Source organism: Amyelois transitella, chromosome 16, assembly GCF_032362555.1.
Source record: "Amyelois transitella isolate CPQ chromosome 16, ilAmyTran1.1, whole genome shotgun sequence".
Taxonomy (NCBI): Eukaryota; Metazoa; Arthropoda; class Insecta; order Lepidoptera; family Pyralidae; genus Amyelois; species Amyelois transitella.
This window is the reverse complement of record NC_083519.1, coordinates 4,691,547-4,711,844: the sequence shown is the minus strand read 5'-3', so window position 1 is coordinate 4,711,844 and position 20,298 is coordinate 4,691,547. Positions and strand designations below refer to the sequence as shown.

Genomic DNA, 20,298 nt, shown 5'->3' with positions numbered 1-20,298 from the left:
TGATATAAGTAACTAGTTCATAAATCACCACATCAAATAAGTCCAAAATGATCTCTTGCCATTAAAAACAAAATAAACAATGAACATGATAGTCAGAATTTCAATTCTTATTCTAAACGACTATCAATTTCCATTAATGATTTTCGCGTGCCATTTACTTGTGTTATTCTGGAACTATCATGGTACTAGATTTCACAAAAAAATATAATAATTTTTAGAAAAGGTTGAATTATTATGGAAGGATAATCAGAAGTAAAGAAGCTGTGAATTTATATAAAATAAGATGCACAATGTTGTACTAAAATATACTGAAAACATTATTACCTTAGAAAACCTTTATCATAAAGCATTCACTTTAATAGTTATGCATGTCAATAATTGAAGCGTAGAACCCACAATATTTTTCTTTGAGTAAGGAGATCTCTCGTCAGTAACTAAGCCGAACGTGCTATAATATCATATATTTTCGTTCAGCCGGAGGGCTTAGCGGAACGAACGAACTGCTCATTATTATTTTACTAAAGGTAAAAAAATAATAATAACACCTCTTTTATTAAAGAAAGAACATATTAAATGTAGGTTTAAATGTAAGTCAGAAATTTTCTGGCAAGCAAAGCAAAATAATAAATGTTCATGTTGTGATAACTGTTAATGCCTTCTCGGAATCGCAATTGTACCATTCCTGATAAAAAATATTGCTAAAAATAAATATTACTATCCAAGAAATTTCCCATTAAAATAAATAGTTCGCTTCCAAAAGGAATTCTCTTTATAGGGCATAAAATGAAATAGAACACCTTAACAAAAAACTGTAACTCAGTTCATCGTCGGTTCTTTTATCCGGGAAAGAATAAAATCCGAAATATTGCTGTAATATGACATTTACCTTAAACCACGGCACCGCAATAAATCACAGGCGGTTTTTATACTTTTTGTTATGTTCTAGCAGTTTTCTCGCAACTGAAAACATACAAAATCCCGTCTGTCCTACTCTGGGAATATACGGCGGGGAACGCAGGTGATATAAAACTGTTGGTCGAAACTTTATTATTTACAGCTCTACGAAATAATTATTTGAATAAACTAACCAATGAGGTTGCGGTAAAAGATTTTCTTTCATGAGTAATATGGTTAGTGTATTCTTGAAAATACCAGAATATTCAGGCAACTGAATGTCATAAATATTCTTTTTTAACTTGGTCAGACGGTAATTGTTCCACTCCTGAACGTGGCCATTTTGGTTCTAACGCATAAAGAAATCGAAAATTATGATCATACCAAAACATGGATCGTGAAACCTTTTCGGAATCATGTCGAGTAAGTTCGCCTACATTCGTATAGTAAAGACAGGAAAAAAAAACACTAATTGATATCAACTATTTGAAAACATCCGTCTGAATAGCTGTTATATATAACGTGGTAAATAAATACTGCAAAAACAAAAATGTGTGGGTTTATAATTTTCGGTAAAACATATCTTTCGTGTATAACTGTAAAGTGCAAAGTGCATCAAAAAATTCCAAGTCATTTAGAGTCAGATAAAGTGTCATGATGATGAAATAAATTACGTAGGTTTATCTCGTATATATTATTTCTGCCTTTAAAATCTGTTTATTGAAATCCCCACGGCTTTTTTTTTGTAAAGGGCAAAGTTGTTGCTACATTCAGTGGGTTTATTGATTATGATGCGTAGGTGGATTTCAAACGGCGTATAGCTTAATGGATTTAAAAATAACCTAAAGTTTTGTAATATAAATATTGCTTTTAACACCGAAAATTTCAGTCATTATTTGAAATAAACGTAAAAGATTCAGTGCCTACTGATTATTTCAAACTTACTATAATGGGAAACAGAAAGTTAGATAAAAAATGGTTTGTCAAGTTTTCGTTTTCAGTAGTTACATTAAATATTGTATTTGTAACTTAGTATGATTTAAAAGTACTCTCTCAATTTTGATAATATGAAAACCGAGATATTTCTCTATCTTTGGGAATAAAAACGTGACAGTACGAGTAATTTTTTTGGTTATAGATAGTTATATTTTTTATCTACTTATCTATCTTACTATTTCCTAGAATTTAAAAAAAACTTGATTCGAAGATTTAAATAAATTCTTGTAAATCAGACTGCTACTTTTTATATGATTCCTCTTGATTACATTTTTGATGAGGATATTAATGTTATAATATTTTCCTTAAACTTTTTATAAGTATCTCAATAATAGGATTATAGGAAGCTAAAAAAGACGGTTGGACCATTTTCTCAGAAACATTTGCGACCTTTTCTCCGGTCTAGCCTGCGATTTCAGGATATATTGTTTGGAGAGAATGGAATTGTCATTCCTGGAATTCCTACCAACGAATTTATTTTAGCAATTTCGCGAGTTTTCAATGGAATTTTAACAAAGAATAGGATGTAAAAGTAATTTTATTTGATGTCTATTTAACAAGTTAAACGTTATTAGGAAACAATAAGTAAAACTAAAGGACGCAGCAAGTAAGTTTTTATAGTATCTATGTATATAATTCGTACTTAATAATATAAATGCGAAAGTTCATCTGTCTATAATAATTTTTAAATAAGATTATTTAAATTGATTATTTGCTTAACTGCTAAACTAGTAGTTAAGTAGCTAAACTTATCATGACAAGTTGACAGAATTTAAGGTATATAGGTATATATTATAAAAACAATTATAGGTTGTAAAGCCTCCCAATTGATATACCTAAAATACGTTAGGTTAGTTAGGTTGGTTTATTGCAAAATAAACTTTACACTTTTAATTTTATTAATAGCTACTACATTTTTTGCAACATAGAGCTCATATAGTTCTACGTGCATCCAGAATTAAAAACGTCCGACTTACTTATCTAAAAGGTTTCATTCAAAACAACATTTGCGACCGTTAACTTTTTTTTTACATAATTTTAATGGCCAGTATGTTCACAGCTTCATCTACTGGTACCGCGGTTCTCACGTGGTGAACTACGCGCAGCGGGGCGGCATCAGCGTAGAGACCGAGCAAAGGACCAGGACCAGCCGTCTGCTCATAGCACGGGCCTCGCCCAGGGACTCTGGGAACTATACGTGCGCGCCCAGTAGTTCTGGTTAGTTCAATTTTTGTTTAATTTTTTATTTGGGTAATCTAACTACACAATTCTTGCATGTAGAATTTTGTTTCAGTGGTAAAATTGTTACCCATTTGGTGACACTTATTAACCGCCGACGTAAAAACGATAATGTGAGAAAATACGATATTTTGATGTGTCTATACTTGTGTGTGTCTGTCTTTAGCATCGTAGCTCCCAAACCAATGAACCTATTTTTATTATCGATTGGAAAACGTTTTTCGCTCGGGTGACTCGCTTCACGCTAGATTTATGGAAAATCAACTGTAATATAAAGGTATTGAGCAGTAAAATAATATATATGGCATATAACAAAATTGAGTCGAGTAATTTTTTTGTGGATACAAATTTTCGTAAATTCCATAACCAAACCACGTTACACATACCTAATTTTATTTAACAATGTATGTCGACACGTGTTAACCTTTGTACAGTTCATAAATAATAACTTAATGCGCTGGTAACACGAAAGTCTTACAATCTATATATCTTTATCATCATGTAATCCAAATTTCGGGAATTTCAATCAACGATTTAGAGAAAATACATTTTCATCCAATTAAGGCTGCTATTCAATATGAATTAGGTTAAGTGAAATACTACGAGTAAGCCATGATAAATATATTTACATCCGTTTCGTGGAAATACGTCCCGTCAATTTGTTTACCAATAATATTTCCAGAAGCTAATTAAAATGAGATTACCTAAGGCAAATGTTCCGGGAATTGTTAAATTTATAACTTGGAGTGAAATCTGTACCGGCCTATCATATCACGTTCAATATCAAGCATTTGATACACCTATAAAGCTATCTATACTGCCTTACAAGATGATACAATAAACCTTCAAGTCATAGACTTCTAAATGCTAGACGTAGCTATATGTAAGTTTGTATGTAAGAAGCAAGGGTCTTTGGAGATGAAAAAGTATCATTCGTATGGATTAAAGTCGTGATAACGTAATGTCCTTGTCATAAAATTCGATAAAGTGCATTATGATATAAATTACAAGCATATCATCTCCAACTGTCGTACATACGACAAGAAACATGTAATCCACTGTAAGGCATAACTTGGAAAGAAATTTTCATTTACAAATTTCTTTATCACAACCCTATGTCCCCTCACCCCTTTTAGGAACCCAAGTTTAATCAGTCATTTACAGTCAGTGTCAGAGAAAAATCACCCCTTTTCATATAAATCAGAACCATAAGGAATTGAAGTTTCTATATAAAGTTTACTGTTTTGTACACTAGTGAAAGTAGCCTTCTTTGTCATTCCTGAGTAATGTTTATCAAAGATGACGGCTTTAATTCCCACTTGAGCGAAGCCCTAAAGAACCAGTGCTAAGATAAAGGTATTATTACTCAGGTAAAAAATTGGTAACGTCGAATGGACGACCGGTGAGAACATACATTTTTCTAACGGCACTCTTCACTACGTCTCTGCCTGTAGTTGCGTAAAAACAATTCATCTCCCGACGCCCTTTTCCCCGAGTACTGAATCAACGCGCTCAAATCCACTGTTTCTGTTGCCTCTTATCGGCCATATGTATTCTTTCCACCCTATTTTTTCTACGCAACTGTGTTTTTATATAGATTTAAATAAAATTAACGGAGTTTTAAGAGGGCTGCGGGTCGGGCGGGTGAAACACGTGTCAGTATTTCTTTTCCCTTGTGGGTGCAAAAAAATACAAAGACGTTTATTCATCGGTGTTATTCTTTTCTGTTGCGGTCTGTCACGTAGAGTAGAGTTTGGGAAAGAAGTGTGGTTTGTTGTTATTGTTTATAATAGGTAATGTGAAAAAGTGTTTGAGTGCTTTAACTTTAACCATTCAATAAAATTTATTAAAAATCTGTTACAAAACTCATAAATAAAAGTTTAGTAATAAGTATATAGTATATAAGTGTAGTACTCATAAAACAATCGATTAGCTTATATTTATAGAAACTATATTTATTTTTAACGGCTCCGCTGTCTTACTGTCTTATATTTATTGTTATTATTAATTATAATATATTGATATAACTGTAAAACGTATTATTTTTATAAATAGCTAAAAATCTTACAATTTCGTGTTCAGCTCAATGATTAAAGTTTATTATGTATGTTTCTTTATATATCGATTTTTTAATAAAAATTTTTTCACAAATCTACCTTTCTTGCACAGATTCAGCGTCAGTGGTGGTTCACGTGGTGAGCGGTGAAAGACCAGCGGCAATGCAGAGTAAAGCTATGAGGTTGACTCCTACCCTACCATCATCAGTCATCATCATCATCAAACTGACACAGAAGAGAATCTTCACCAAAACCTTCGAGCACACCTACAAGTTTACATCAACAATCATAACCAAAATTATTCTGATAACCAAATTTTTGTGGGGATACCGAGTAAGGCGATTCATCACGAGATGACCAAATTAAAGCAGATACATGTAATGTGTTTCACTTAATTAGTTAATTAGATTGTCTAAGACAAACTGACGTATGAAGAAACGAATTATTAATAAGTATTTCATTATTAGTCACTAATGGTATTCGATGTGTAAACGTGACGTTTGTTTAAAATCATTTTGATGAAAAATGTTACCAAGACGAGTCTTGCCCTGTGAAAAAGTTGTCGAATCTCATTAATCATAGTTGTGGTTATACCAGGACTTATTTCACAAAATACACATTATAATAAAATCGTGTGGTTTGTCAGTTTTGTTTTACATACAATGAGCGAATGCCTATGTCGGTAGCAAAACGGTATAAACCTTCGTAACGGTAGCAAAATGGTCAATTGTTTTACAATATTTAACAACCTTCGACAAATATTTGCTATTAAATTGAAATAAATAAAATTTCTTGTTTTGTTTGTTGGAAAAATCCATACAATAAATGTAGGTAACATCTCAAAAATGCCATTAGCCAGGTAGCAATAAATACAAATAACGAGGTTGCTACCAAAAAAATGTAACAAAAGTTATTTCAAGTTTTACTACAAGACATCATAATTAAAGTACAGTTATGTAACGAAAAGCAATTTTTCTGTCTTGCAACGAACTTGCAATTGCGGAATTAAACTTTCGCGAAATCAATTCAAAATAACTTTGAGAAAGTAATTTGAGAAATTTACTGTTTTTGACTAAAAATAAATATAACCACAGGCACCTAAATAGGATTATACTCATTAAAAGACAGATAAAAATCAAAGGAGAGGTAATGAGTGAATTATTTGAATATACTCGTTTGAATCAGGCTTAATTATCCATCTAATGTGGCTTCTCATTTATTTTCCAAACATTAAGTAAAATTTTGTACATTTTTTATTAACAAAATTGTATGTTATTTTCGTTATGAATACCAGCATTCCAAGTTTTTACTTAATCTTAATCTCACATTTCGGTAAGTAGTAAAACGAACTTGATTGTGTATTTTATTAAAATAAATAAAACCAATGTAAAAATAAATTATTATACTGAAACTAATGTTACTTATCATAATATACATATACGTTACTGAGAATACCATTTAATTGTAAATAGGTTTAAATCATTTTGTACAATCTCTTCCACATTACGAATAGTAACACCGGATGTTCACTGGGAAACAATATTTAGTATATAGGATACAGGAATGAGCTATAACTTCACTTTCGACACGACGCGACTAACTTCAGTGACTTGGATTCAATCCAATATAAGGTTTGCAATTTTATAAGTATTGTATTTATTGTTCCGCAGTTAATATGTTAATTTTACGTGAAATGACCGTCATCCTTACTTTTACACTGTAAATTGCTCTTGCTGTTAGTACTCGTTCTTAGTATTGCAATCTGGACTGGCTGGATGTTTATGACACAATGCAAAGATACCACGCAATGCGACAGAGTGCGACACCAAACGACACAACGTAACACGCCAGTGAGCTATCCGATTTTACATTGCAATGAAGTGTCGCGTCGCGTCGTGTTTATCGCAAGTGCGTTCAGGTCTTAACGCTTGATAATTATAAGTAATGGGTTGATTATGCAGTTGTGAACAAGGGACCTAGTTTAGTAATGGAACACGATTATTCTGTTACGTATACTCGTAGTATACTATTTTCTGCGTCAGTGAATTTCCTTGGCACGTAATGATGTGTGCAGATTGCGAAACGATAAGCTATAGCTACAGATTAGTTACAGGTTTATAAATACAATATACGTTGTTGTCGTTATTTATAGCACCACCCAATAATTTTTTTCATGAGAAAGACTCACAGATTTAAATTCAAATCACACAAATTGTGGTAAACGTACTGAAGTTTCTTTTTGTAAAACTATTGCTATTATTATTTTTTTTGTTTTCTTGTAATGGTTTGTATCCATATACAATATCTATAGTTTATAAATATTGTCTAGTATTTCTTAGGAAATATAATTTTAAACATAAATCTTCGTAACACTCACACTCGCTTTGACTCCTTTCTGCAATATTAAATGATGTAGTATTTATTTATGTTTCGCAAGTTGTTTTGTTTCCATGTGAACATACGGTTTAATTGATAATAGTGATCGATGTTAATTTGAAACAAAAAAATATTAATATTGTGTAACTGAGGTAAGCTGATTAATTATCAGTAATTAAATTATTGGTAAGGTGTAAAAATGTTAGTCGAAATTGTAAATAAATTTTGTAAATAAAACATTTTACGTGTTATTTCAATGTGTCACTTTATTTACAAATTCAATTCAATAGAAGAATATGACATACTATGGCACAGGTAATTAAAAGATTGACATGATGCAGGGGATTAAGGTGGATGGTTGAATGATGGAGTTAAGATTCAGAAATAGTGACAGCTAACCATCGCCTTAAAAAAAGAGAACTAAGTTATTAAAATATCCTTTTGACTTTTACAAGCTACGCGGGAAAAGAAGCGGCTGACACACACACATACTCTTTTTTTTCAGACCATCATGAAAGTTTGCTATCCAGATTTTTAACGACATAGGCATCGAGTAGTTTTTTTTTCTTAAATCCTTCAGGATAATTAAATATAAATGCGGTTTGTTTAATAAAATCTTTCAACCTTGTGTTAATTTTATGTTCGGATTGTTTCCTTTCGTTGATGATCCCGTACGAATAAACACATCAAAACAAATTCAATGAACTCACAAAACCTCTCCGTCTCAACAAAACTCGATATATATAATTTATTTGTCCATTCAATCAAATGGACACGAGTACTAATACGATGTATCGAGTCGAGTGACCCTTTTCGCCTATTAACCGGCTACATTGTGTTATAAAATATTGAGATACTAGAGAAACAACAAGATGTTAGAAATACATTTGAACAATTAATTTTTATAGGCATATTTAATAGATAATTCGTTAAATTAGCACCTAAAAGTTGTGATTGAACAATCATTTATATACATATTTATAGTATATATGCGAAAGTATTTTTTTCTATCTGTTCAGCTTTCACGTTTAAACTGTTGGACCGATTTTGATGAAATTTTATAACAGGTTAGTTAAATTATTTTAGGTCAAGCAAGCTCTGGATAAGAAAAATAAATTCAAGATTAAATTTTTGAGAATGCAATTTCTATATAACGCAATGGTGATGGAGGGAACAATCAATGCTAGAAAGTGAACTCCGTACAACAGGAAACACGAAAAGGCAATTTCAAATTCCTGTGGGGGCAATATTAAATTAAATTACAGCACTAAGTATAATTCTGTAAATTACTTATTTTTAACGCTGAGATAAAACAGAGATAGTCCCGGGGGTAAGAGGGTAAGTCCGCACGAACGATTTCCCGTCGCGCCGTTCGATCCCCGGACTATTTCACGGATTTTGGATATGCTCCTGATGGAGTACCTCTTGTGTACGGAATCTGTGAAATGTGGTTTGAACTGAAGAGGTGCTGACGGATTTGGATGTTTGACATATTTGAGTGAGTGAAGGTCATTATATCGACTATATGGATATTATATAAAAGCAAAGGTGGCTGACATATTTCTGCTAAACACTTAGTAGGTTTAGTATAACTGCTAAAGGAATTTTGCTAATATTTTGGTGACAACAAGCCTTGATTGTAAACTGCTACTCGTATTTGTTAAGACGTATCTACGACGAAAGTTTTTTACGAAATACACAAAATCACACCTCTTTAGCAGAGACCACGTCTCTCCACTTGCAAAGATTTCTGCATACTTCTAATGCTTCATCCACATTTATCTCTTAATATAAGTTCGTCGATTTAGGGTACTCTTGACTTAACTTTGACAGGATGTCCCCGATTTGACTATTTGTTCATCTAGTAGCGTTGCCACTCGACAGTGAACTATCATTTTACAACTGTAGGCTACCAATTTACGATAGTACCTATTTTTTACAAATCAATTAATTTGATTAATTTTTCTGCGTCAGTGAATTTCCTTGGCACGTAATGATGTATGCAGATTGCTAAACGATAAGCTATAGCAATAGATTTTTAACAGATTTATAAAATATACGTTGTTGACGTACTTAATAGCAGCACCTAATTAGTTCTGAAATGAATCTTTTATTTAAAAACAAATTACACAAAATTACCCTTTTTTACAAATCAAACAATTTCATTAGTATTATTGCAGATTAATAAAGTATCGTTTGTTTGAAACTGTTTGTGATTTATATTGCATTGGATATCGATACTATCAATAACGTGGTCTTATTCGAATGTTAACAATCGACAGCAACGTTATCGTCTAGGCCTTCTTCTTCCTAAACAGATGGAAAAAGACATAAATTTTTTACAAGAATCTAATCTACTTACTATGTTTCCCTCACTCAACCGTCCCTCAACTTCCATTGTTTATTGAGCTGTCTTTCTCAAAGAGATTTTAAAGACGGTCGTATGAAAATCCCCAGGGACACGTAAATCTCTCTAATACCAAATCCCGCGGGTCATTTTCGCCTTAAGATATCTTAAGAGGCAATGTACGAGTAAACTATATTGATCTGTTAATCATCAGTCTTGTAAACATATTTCATATTGTGGCAGATACCGTGAACTTATTTCCTGCGTACAATCAATAAACAATTAAATTGGTTATATGTATTTCATGGGACTAAGTTGCTCTGTTAATAAAAATATAGGTAGGGACTATCTGGAAACTATGGATGAGAGGGAATGAATAATTTATTCATGATCATGAATCCTATAGCTAATGTCTTGATGATGAAAATACACTTAAGCAACTTCATCAATAAGGCAAGTAAATATTAAACTTAGAATAGGTACTGATTCAGTGTTTCTTAAAAAAAATAAGAAAATAATTTCTGCGTTTCTCCCCTTAACATTTCAATTATGAGTATTAAAAAGCAACAGTGGAAAACACCTAAAGTACTCCTTTAGTCACAATTTATCTTGTGCTCGTCAGGCAGATTGTTGAGCAATTCAGTAAAATGTTTTAAGAATAATCCACGATTCTCAGAAACCACTCTAGAGGTTAATCTGCAATTATCTTGCAAAAACCAATTTTGATGATGCTATTTTGAGGAGAAGCTACTGTTGTACTTTTTATCTGTTTTGTTAAGACGGCCGCTGTGGCGTAGTATGGGTATTAGGTTCGATTCCTAGTCGAGTTCATAACAATTAGGAGAGATTTTACTTCTAGCATATACTGCCCCACAGTCGGGCAAAGGTCTCACCTTCTGTTCGGACAGATTATATACGGACAGGACGAACGTATTATTATTTATGGATAACAGTCCCCCAAAATAGATATATAGTAGAATACTCATTTTTCCTGCGTTATAACCAGTTATGAGAACGGAATTAAATTTTCATTTTCGTTACCAAGTTTTATGACTTCTACGAAAATAGATATTTCATTACTCAGGGCCTACCACTCAGTATTTAATTTTCTTTCACTATCTTCCTTACATTTATAATTTGAATTATAACTGTGAATATTAGGCCTATTTATTAATAACAATAATTTAATTATAAACTTAAACAAATTTTTATCACTTAAAAAACGCAGAATACATGCATAAAAAGATGTGTCGCTGTCTGGCAATGTACGCAATTTTCTACGTAGTTGTATTCCTATCAAATGTGGTAAAACGTTATGGTGACTCATGGTGGTAATTACGAGTACCACTAGTTTAGGACGACACGTCACCACCACATTACCACTTCGGTATTGTATTAATTTAACACGTTCAACGCCATGTCAGACAATGTTGGGCGACATTTGTTTTTCTCCACTTGCCATACAAAAAAGTTGTAATATGACAAAAAATCATTTTTTGTTTTATTAGTTCATATGAATATTTAAGCGTTTTAAACTATTGCAATATTAAGGAAACTGCTGAAAACAGTCTAATAACGGCAATACCTCGAGTCGCCCAGCACTGTCCCCCATGGCCCCCTGTGTAAGATCATGTCCATTTCATACGCTCTGAGCCGCGCGGGTCAAGTTGTCGCCCACTCCGCGCGCCGCTAGCTCGCTAGCTAGCCGAAGGGTACCCACCCTGCTTCCCCGTCTCTGCCCCGCTCCCACTACTCTCCGCCGCCGTACGCGCAATTCGCTATCCTCCCGCGCCCATTTAGTGCTTCGCAGTCTGGACGTTACCCGCTCCACGTTAGCGCTGTATTTTCCGCCAATTCATAATACGCATCCCTTGATATTCGCTATATTATATACATATAAATAAATATATATATACATTATAATGGCTGACTTTGACGATGATGGGTTTGAAATCACAGATGACGTTTTAACACAACTTAATAATATTGAAATATCATTGCTAAACAATAGTTTTCAACTGAGTTCGGAAGATGAAAATGACTATCAAATGTTACCCACAAAAAAAAAGAGGCGTCGTATAATTCAATCGGATAGTGAGACCAGCGAACATGAGGCAGTCGTTCCTGATACTTCAGGAAGTACACCCTCAACAAATGTTTGGACTGAACCAAAAGGTAACCAGCGCAAAATTATTCATTTCACCGAAATTTCGGGTGCTCCGTTGCATGTCAAATTATCTATGTCTAATAAGTCACCCATAGATTTCTATTCACTATTACTAACCGACGATATACTTCAACAAATTGTTAACCACACTAATCGCTATGCAATTGCTAAAATAACGAATATGCCCGAAGCCACATCCGGTGCACGTATTAGACAGTGGCGTGCTACTAACTTGACAGAGATGAAACAATTTTTTGGCTTGATTTTATTTATGGGATTGGTGAAGCTTGTTAAATTGTCAGATTATTGGTCAAAAGACCAAATATACGGACACCCGTTTGCGAGGACTGTGATGTCTCGAAACCGCTTTGAGTTGCTTTTGCAAATGCTTCATTTCTCCGATAATGACGACCAAAACAAAGAAGACCGATTGCATCGAGTTCGTCAGCTAGTTGAAAACCTAAATGCAAATTTAAAAAAAAATTATACTCCTACTGAAGACATCTGTATCGATGAAAGCATGGTGCCCTTCCGTGGGAGGATAGTATTTCGTCAATATAATAAATAAAAACGTCATAAGTATGGCATAAAGCTCATAGACAAAGAAACGCACCTGGTAGGAATCATTCGCAAAAATAGAAGACAGTTGCCTAAAGATGTTGTAACTGCTAAACTACGAAAAGGCGAGTTTGCTGCAGCTGAGAGCTTCGATGGAATAACTATGATGAAATGGAAGGACAAGCGTGACGTGTATGTGCTGTCCACGAAGCATTCGATACAATTTCAAGATGTAAATAAACGTGGCAAAATTGTGTCTAAACCAAAAATTGTTGTAGACTATAATCAAGCCAAGGGGGCAGTTGATTTGGCTGATCAATTGGCTGCTTATTCAACACCTTTGAGAAAATCCCTTAAGTGGCATAAAAAGCTCGCCATTAATTTATTGCTCAATACTACATTGGTGAACGCCCATATTTTGTATCAAAAAGTCACAAATAAAAAATACCTATAAGTGACTTTAGAAAAGGCATTGTGGAACCATTTTGTACGCAGACACATGTACAAGAAATTGAAGATGTAAGACCTAAAAGGTTGAAACACAAACTGGTGAAGAAAGAAGGAAAGAGTTCAGTTGTCAGGAGATCATTCTCACAGTGTTACAAGAACATTGTACAGAGTGAAGGAAGGAAGCAAGCTAAAAATAAAGTAAAAAAAGTACAAACGTTTTGTAATGATTGTCCAAATAAACCATTTTTGTGTTTGGATTGCTTCAATAAAGCACATCGTGTTGTTTTAAATATTTTATAAATAAAAATTCATGGTTTTTTAGGTTTCATAAGGTATTTAACTATTTTAATGTAGGTATATCATGGATGAGATTCAAATAAGAATGGTCTCAAAACGATCTCATATTTTCATAATTTTGTTACTTTATCTTAATATACTTGTATAATTAATTTTAAATAAAAACTCAATTCCATTATAATTCTTGTGTTTCGTAATTTACCAACCCTACAGGCATTCGATTTCAATAATTTATTCATCACTAAACATAATATAAACAATTTGTTAGATTACATTAAAGTCGGAAAAATCGATGTAGAAAATGGCAAAAAATTTCAGTAATAAATTGAAATCTTTGAGTGCTGTGATATCCAATCTGTTCTGCGGAGCCGCGCGGGTCATGTTATAGGCAAAACAGCCTAGAACTAATGCCCGGCGGCTCAATGGAGAAGTTTGAAAATAGCTCTGACCGCCGGACAGCCTTGTCCCCCACGGCCCGAACGAGACATACAAGTGCCGGTCAACATTGTCCGACATGGCCTATTTAGAAAGAGTTACATTTATTCCTTGGCGTTCAACGTGTTAAATGCTTTGATGTAATACATCGTCAAGTTTAATTTGATGCAAACTCGTTCTTACTATTGAAGTAACAAAATGGCAAATCAATTTATACCCGAACAAAGCCAAAGTCAACAGCTAGTTTAAAATATTATTGCCATTGTATTAAAAATATATTACTGCAGAGGGCAATTTTCCGGTTCATGAATGTCTCAAATTAGCCTTTAATTAAAATTATGCCAAAAATTTAACATCGTTATTGCGTCGTCTTTTGTGAATGCGAACCTTTTGTGTCTCAGCTCCTCTTATCTTTTGGCGGGAAAAGGGCTCGGGGAAAAAATATTACAAATAAAAGGCGTTATAAAAATTTATTATTTTAAACAAAAAAAAGTAGCTTACTTTATCAATTTAAAAAAAAAACGAAGGTAATTTTAACCAGCTTTTGTCGCAGAGCTTCCTTCCATGTTAAGATTCGCCGAATACATTGCAGTCGCTTTTTTTTTCCAATAACTAAATATCAATGATTTTTTTTCGAAAGAGATCATTTTTATGTATTTATCAAATCTTATACTTATACCTTTTCAAAAAAACACACAACATTTTATGTAGAATGTACGTCGCCAAACAGACTGATTTAGCAAACAATCAAAATGAGTCTTCTGCATTATCCTAACTCCACTATACTGTATTAAAATTATATAGAAAAAGACAATAATTTTTAACGAATGAATAAATTCACAAATCAATTTCTTCTTATGCATAAAAAATTCACAGCACATTTATAAGTTCACCTTAATTAATGCTGGCAGCCACGATTCCATTTTTAATGAGCAGTTGTGCAACTGTGTCGCCTGGTTTAAATGCATTGATGGATTTATTCAAATAACTAGCTTTTACCCGCAGCTTCGTCCACGCGAATTTAATGTTATCTACTAAATATAGGTATAATAGTTTTTACCGGAATAGAAAGTAGTTATCCTTCTCTAGGCTATTAATTATATATTTTTATATAAGACTAGCCGCGCCCCGGGGCTGCGCTCCCTTGGGAATTTTGGAATAATTGTGTTATTCCAGATTATATTCTAAACGTGTACCTAATTCATCAAAATCGGTCTAGTAGATTGTGTGTAACAAATATATGTATATTTGTAGGAGTAACAAATTATATACGTTCACACATTCTTACAATTTTTCAAAATTAAAACCGGTTACCGGTGCGCCTCTTTCCGCGCAAATTGCAATAAGTCTAAAGGATTTCTCATTTTAGGTGACGGGCTAGTAACAAGCCACAAGACAGTATGTTGGCGGGTTGAATGTCCTATTATGCAATAGTACTGTTTTATACATCCTAGTAATATTTGAACGAGTTGGTGAAGACGCGGTGGCCGAAAGTGTGAGGGTATAACAATTACAAGTAGTGTCGTTTGATCCTTGGCGATTATTATTTTTAAACAACCGTTCAGTTATCTATAAACAGAAAACATCCTGTGGAACCATAGAAAGAGTTTCTATATAACGATTTTTAACCGTAAGCATCGGTAAGTATTCAAACTAATGTTTATTATGTACGTATGAAAAGAGATCTTAGATAGCCGTAGTTAGACTAGAAACTAGTACTTCTCTCTACAAAGTACGATAACATAACTTCTTTTTTTATGATTTTGGTAATCGACATACATCGTAATGACAATTTCATGGGCATAAAGCTAATTTTTTTTATCGTTCTAGTATACGCACCCGTCAAGATAAAATCTAGGAGTTATAACTCACGCACACTTAGCGCCACTTAGGTAGGTACTATCATTATTTTAGTATATTACGCTGTAAATTCCATTAAGTGGAACCATAATTGTGGAAGCCAGGAATGGAATGATATATCATGCGGTGACGGCTACCATGTTAATGGAATAATAAATTCAATACAAATATTTGCCTCCGTAATATTATTAGCGCAGTCTAAGTATAGCTGCCATGGATTAAATAAATGACTGCTTTAAGTGTTTGTGTAAATTTTACAAAGAAAAACAATATAAATTACTTGCTTTAAGTGTTATTGTACGACTTTTAGTAAGACACGAATAGCGTAACAGTTTTTTGTAAGAATAGCTTTATAGAACGCGTGTTGGATTTTTAGAAATGAGACTTTATTAGGTACTTCTTAAGCTCTTAAATATGTAATTTATTTAAACAAATATCTTTACCTCCGTTAACTTTCTTTTTTATACTTCTTCCCTTTTACTTCTTCATATTTATGTTTTTGTAGTATTCTTCATTATTTTGTTTATGTCATGGGAATTACCAAACCGGTCTTAGTACTTATATTCGGTCTCGGCTGCTCTATTGCGAATTGCTGTGTTCAACATATTATATACTATACATGTTTATAGAAAAATAACAAAAGATATAAAAAATGATCATCTATCTAACAACAAACAAAACAAATTTTACAGCCGTCTAATTACAGATTATCACCTACGATCAGTTATGTCGTCCAACCGGCGTATTAATCTCTCCGAGCATAATAGAATAGCTTTATGAATGACCAGAGGCGACCCATTTCGCCTCACTAGAACGGGCGGTAATTCCACCGACGGAAAAGTTACGGCTTTCAAAAAGCCTTCTGGAAGCTTCGGAATTTTGACGTGTATTTTACTCAGTGTGCACCTGTAGCTGTATAGTATTTTTGCGACTGTAACTGGGAAATGTAAACTTTGGATGTGAACCTTGTCTCTATATGTCTATCTGTGGAGTTTTGATAGCTTTGTCAGCTATCCGTTTTAACACATAAATCTACTACTACTCTATAGACCAGGAATGACAGCTTCATCAAAAATTCCTTAGGCTGTTTGGTATCCAACAAACAAATGACTGATGAAAATCTTTGCCAAATTGTTCCACTACCTCCCTAGTCTTTGTGGACAACAGACGCGGATGAGATCCCAAAAAACGTTAAACTGGACGAGAGAATAGAAGAGAGAGAAAGAGAAGAATGTATAAATTTATGAAAAACTATTACCATAGATAAAAGACTGTTAAACGTACCCATTTCACAAAAAAAGAAATAACAACTAAACAATGAATTTCGAATAGTACAAAAATCACACAATTGTTTCATAGAATGTAACATAAATTAATAGTCATGTGTTAACGACGAACCTTCCATTAAAATGGGGTTACCAGAATTCCTAGTTGCGAACGCTTGTAAACCCATAATTCAAGTTGTAGCGAGTGAGATCAACTTCAGTGTTCGGTGACCTTTATTATACCAATCCCACGCCCTAGAATGTAGGCCTGCCTGACAGGGCAACATAGAATGAGCAGAAGGTAATCTATAAAGATGTGATGAAGCGCTCATTCTCCCCTTTTATTCCAAACCTCCCTTTCCATTACTATCGTACTTCTTCATCGAATGCCCTCTGATAATCTGGCCACCATTAGATTACTTAGATCTCTTTAAGATGAAATAAATGCCACATTATAAAAATCTGTACCTTTAACAAATCTAATGCTTGATAATGTAAAGTTTCCAATTTTCAATATAGTTAGAAGTACTTCGCAACTATATTGATTTCAACAGTCTGATTGAACAAGGCCAACGGCCATGTTCGATTAGACTCTTTTCTAAGTTATGTACATATATACCTCCTTTTGTTTGATCGCTAACGGTGCTCGATCCTCTTACAGTAAGGAAAAGAAAAAGAAGTAGCTTCGTGTGAAAACCTAAATCTGCCATAAACTATTCCAGGCTTAAGAAGGCCTCAGAAGGCAAACGGGATTACCGACAGTATGATGATATTAAGGATAAATAATATAATCATCAATATTCTATAATCGAATTATAATTTAGCTTGATATAAAGTATTCATGTTACAAACTCGAGTGGTAAGTAAATGGGACATAGCATTCTATTAATAAGTAATTTGTACTGTGACCGGGGCAGTGCCGACCTAATTCGTTCTACGCTAGTGACATGCTTATAATGACCGGGTACTTAGCGACCATATTTTGAACATTTGCCTTATGTAATTTTAGTGATTATACACTATTGCTTTCTTTTGGACAGGTAATTGAAAGTAACAAACAACAAAATCAGTTTAAAGTTTTGTATGTAAATGTTTCCCTATTTATGTGGAAAACCCCAGTTACTCCAGAAGGCCAATTCTACTGTGCCAAGTTTCATTCAGGAACATAGGTATAGGCATGGACAAAAAAAAAGATTTTTATATTAGATTAATATGGACTTAAAAGTCTCTGTTAAAGTCCAATTTATTTGAATTCTACCAATGAGCAAAATTTAATCCTGAGCCTAAAATTCTATTTCAAAAACAAACAAAATTAGTCTAATAAGATTTAATAAACTTACACTTAATTTAAAGGGCGCCTGTTGTTAAACCTTGATGTACCAATTACCATAAAAGATGGGTACTTATCCTCAACGATATTACCTACTTTAGTATCTCCCAGTTGTCTGCAAAGACTCTAGCTTATTAAGACTAAACAAATTGTTAATATAGTCAATGGATTTCACGATTGAGATAATGGTATCAAAGCAACAAAATTGTTTGTTATTATCTTAAAGCTATTTTGAAAATTGTTTTAGTGAAGATGAAAATTGTACGTCGTTTATTTAATTAGAAAAATATCAAAATATTTTATCTACTATGTTCATAGTTCCTTTAGTCATTTCATTTAATGATAAGTAGGTAAATGTAATTGTTTAAGGTAAGTAAGACTTAAACCGATAAAAGTATGATATAATAATCTGAAGTAACACTGATATAGATAATATGATTAGAAAAAATAATAATGAAGCAAAGGGTGCTAACAGGCTAGTAAAAGATTGAAAGACTTTGCGAATCTACGGTTCATGAACTATTAAATACTGAGTAATCAGTACATATTGAATCTAAAGGGTATTGATACTAGGTTTCTTTAATATTTCCGTTATGTGATCAAAATCAAAATACCACTAAAATTGCATGGACTATTCCACGGGATATATTTTTATGTCCCTAATACAAAAAGTTACATTGCAACATAAAATAGACTAAAAGCCACCCCAGCTGTTACAAAGTGTAAATTTGGCCACTGGCCGTCCACGTCTGGTGGTCGTTTTGGTGTATTCCCCTTGGACCCGTAACCGTTGATAAAATAAAATAAACTGATAGTGAATTATAATAATATAGTATGATGATTTTATTTTATCAATCCACGTTGAAAACGTAGAAAATATTTTGCTAACACTTGAAAATACGCAAGGATGAAAGAGAGAAAAAGAGTTTTATTTTTTAAATAAGAAATATAACATTATTTACAGAATTAAACCTTCACAAAAGTGAGAAAACTAGCTAAATATCAAACTTTAAATATGTCTATATACGTACATATTCAGGACCGAAGTAGATGCCCACAAAAAGTGCATGAGAAATGTGTAAAACCTCAGCACATTCAAATGGGACTATTTTTAATACAAGAAAGGCTAATGAAGTGTTTTATTCTTTCAAAAAGATCCAAAGGGAGCACACCGCCGTTAGTAATAGGTTAGTGCCCCACCCCGGACTGCAAAAAGCATAATTTCGAGTGAAATATCACAGGTAATTTACCAGGTTATATTACTCTAGCTTTTGATAACCCTGCCTTAGTCCACACAATTGAGAAAATTAATGAAAGGCTTTTTTGTCCACCGCTGTACATTGAAGTCCCCAATTGGCTAAGTAAACCTTTTTCTAACCAATCGCAATTTTTTTCTTAAGCAAAAAATAAATCTTTTTATTATACTGTTTCTGTATTTTTTCTTTGATTTAGAAAGCATTTTTTTTTTTCGTATATTATTAAGTCATATTTCGAGCAGGTTTTCGTAACTGGGTTTTCTTACGATACACTAAAAAGGAAACCTTCATAAAACTACATCTTAACTAAAAGTTGAAAATTGTAGAGTAATTGACGATGACGATGATTAAATTCCTAACGCAATGACCTGTTAACTGTGACGGCACGTTACGAAAACTATAAAAACATATATGTATAAAAATATTATGAATCACTGCAAATTGGTTGTGTTTGAATACTGTTTTACATTCGAAGTAATATAGAAAACTAGAGGACGCCTGCGTGCCTATATGTTATTCTGGTTCTTCAGCTACCTACTTACCAATTTAATCGTAATAGGTTTAGTAGTTTTGGCGTGAAAGAATAACAAACATCCATACTGACATCCTGACATACTTACAAACTTTCGAATTTATAATACTAGTAGGATATGCAGTTTACAAAAACTTTACTTAGCCAATTAATAAAGGGCTTTTTTGTCCACATTGAAGTCCCCAATTTGTGTTCGCAATTAATTTGTCAGCCTGCCTCTCGGCCTCTGATTTATAAAT

The 20,298-nt window shown here is 33.1% G+C and overlaps 1 protein-coding gene across 1 annotated transcript in view; it reads left to right on the top strand.

Annotated features, from left to right (window-relative positions):
- LOC106129580 (limbic system-associated membrane protein) overlaps nucleotides 1–5,710 on the top strand; it is a 52,980-nt gene extending 47,270 nt beyond the window's left edge. Inside the window, exons 6-7 of the mRNA XM_013328176.2 lie at nucleotides 2,951–3,108; nucleotides 5,299–5,710. Coding sequence (XP_013183630.2) covers nucleotides 2,951–3,108; nucleotides 5,299–5,543 — 403 coding nt within the window. The 3' untranslated portion in view covers nucleotides 5,544–5,710. The remainder of the gene's footprint in view (nucleotides 1–2,950; nucleotides 3,109–5,298) is intronic.
- The last annotated feature ends 14,588 nt before the right edge of the window (nucleotides 5,711–20,298 follow it).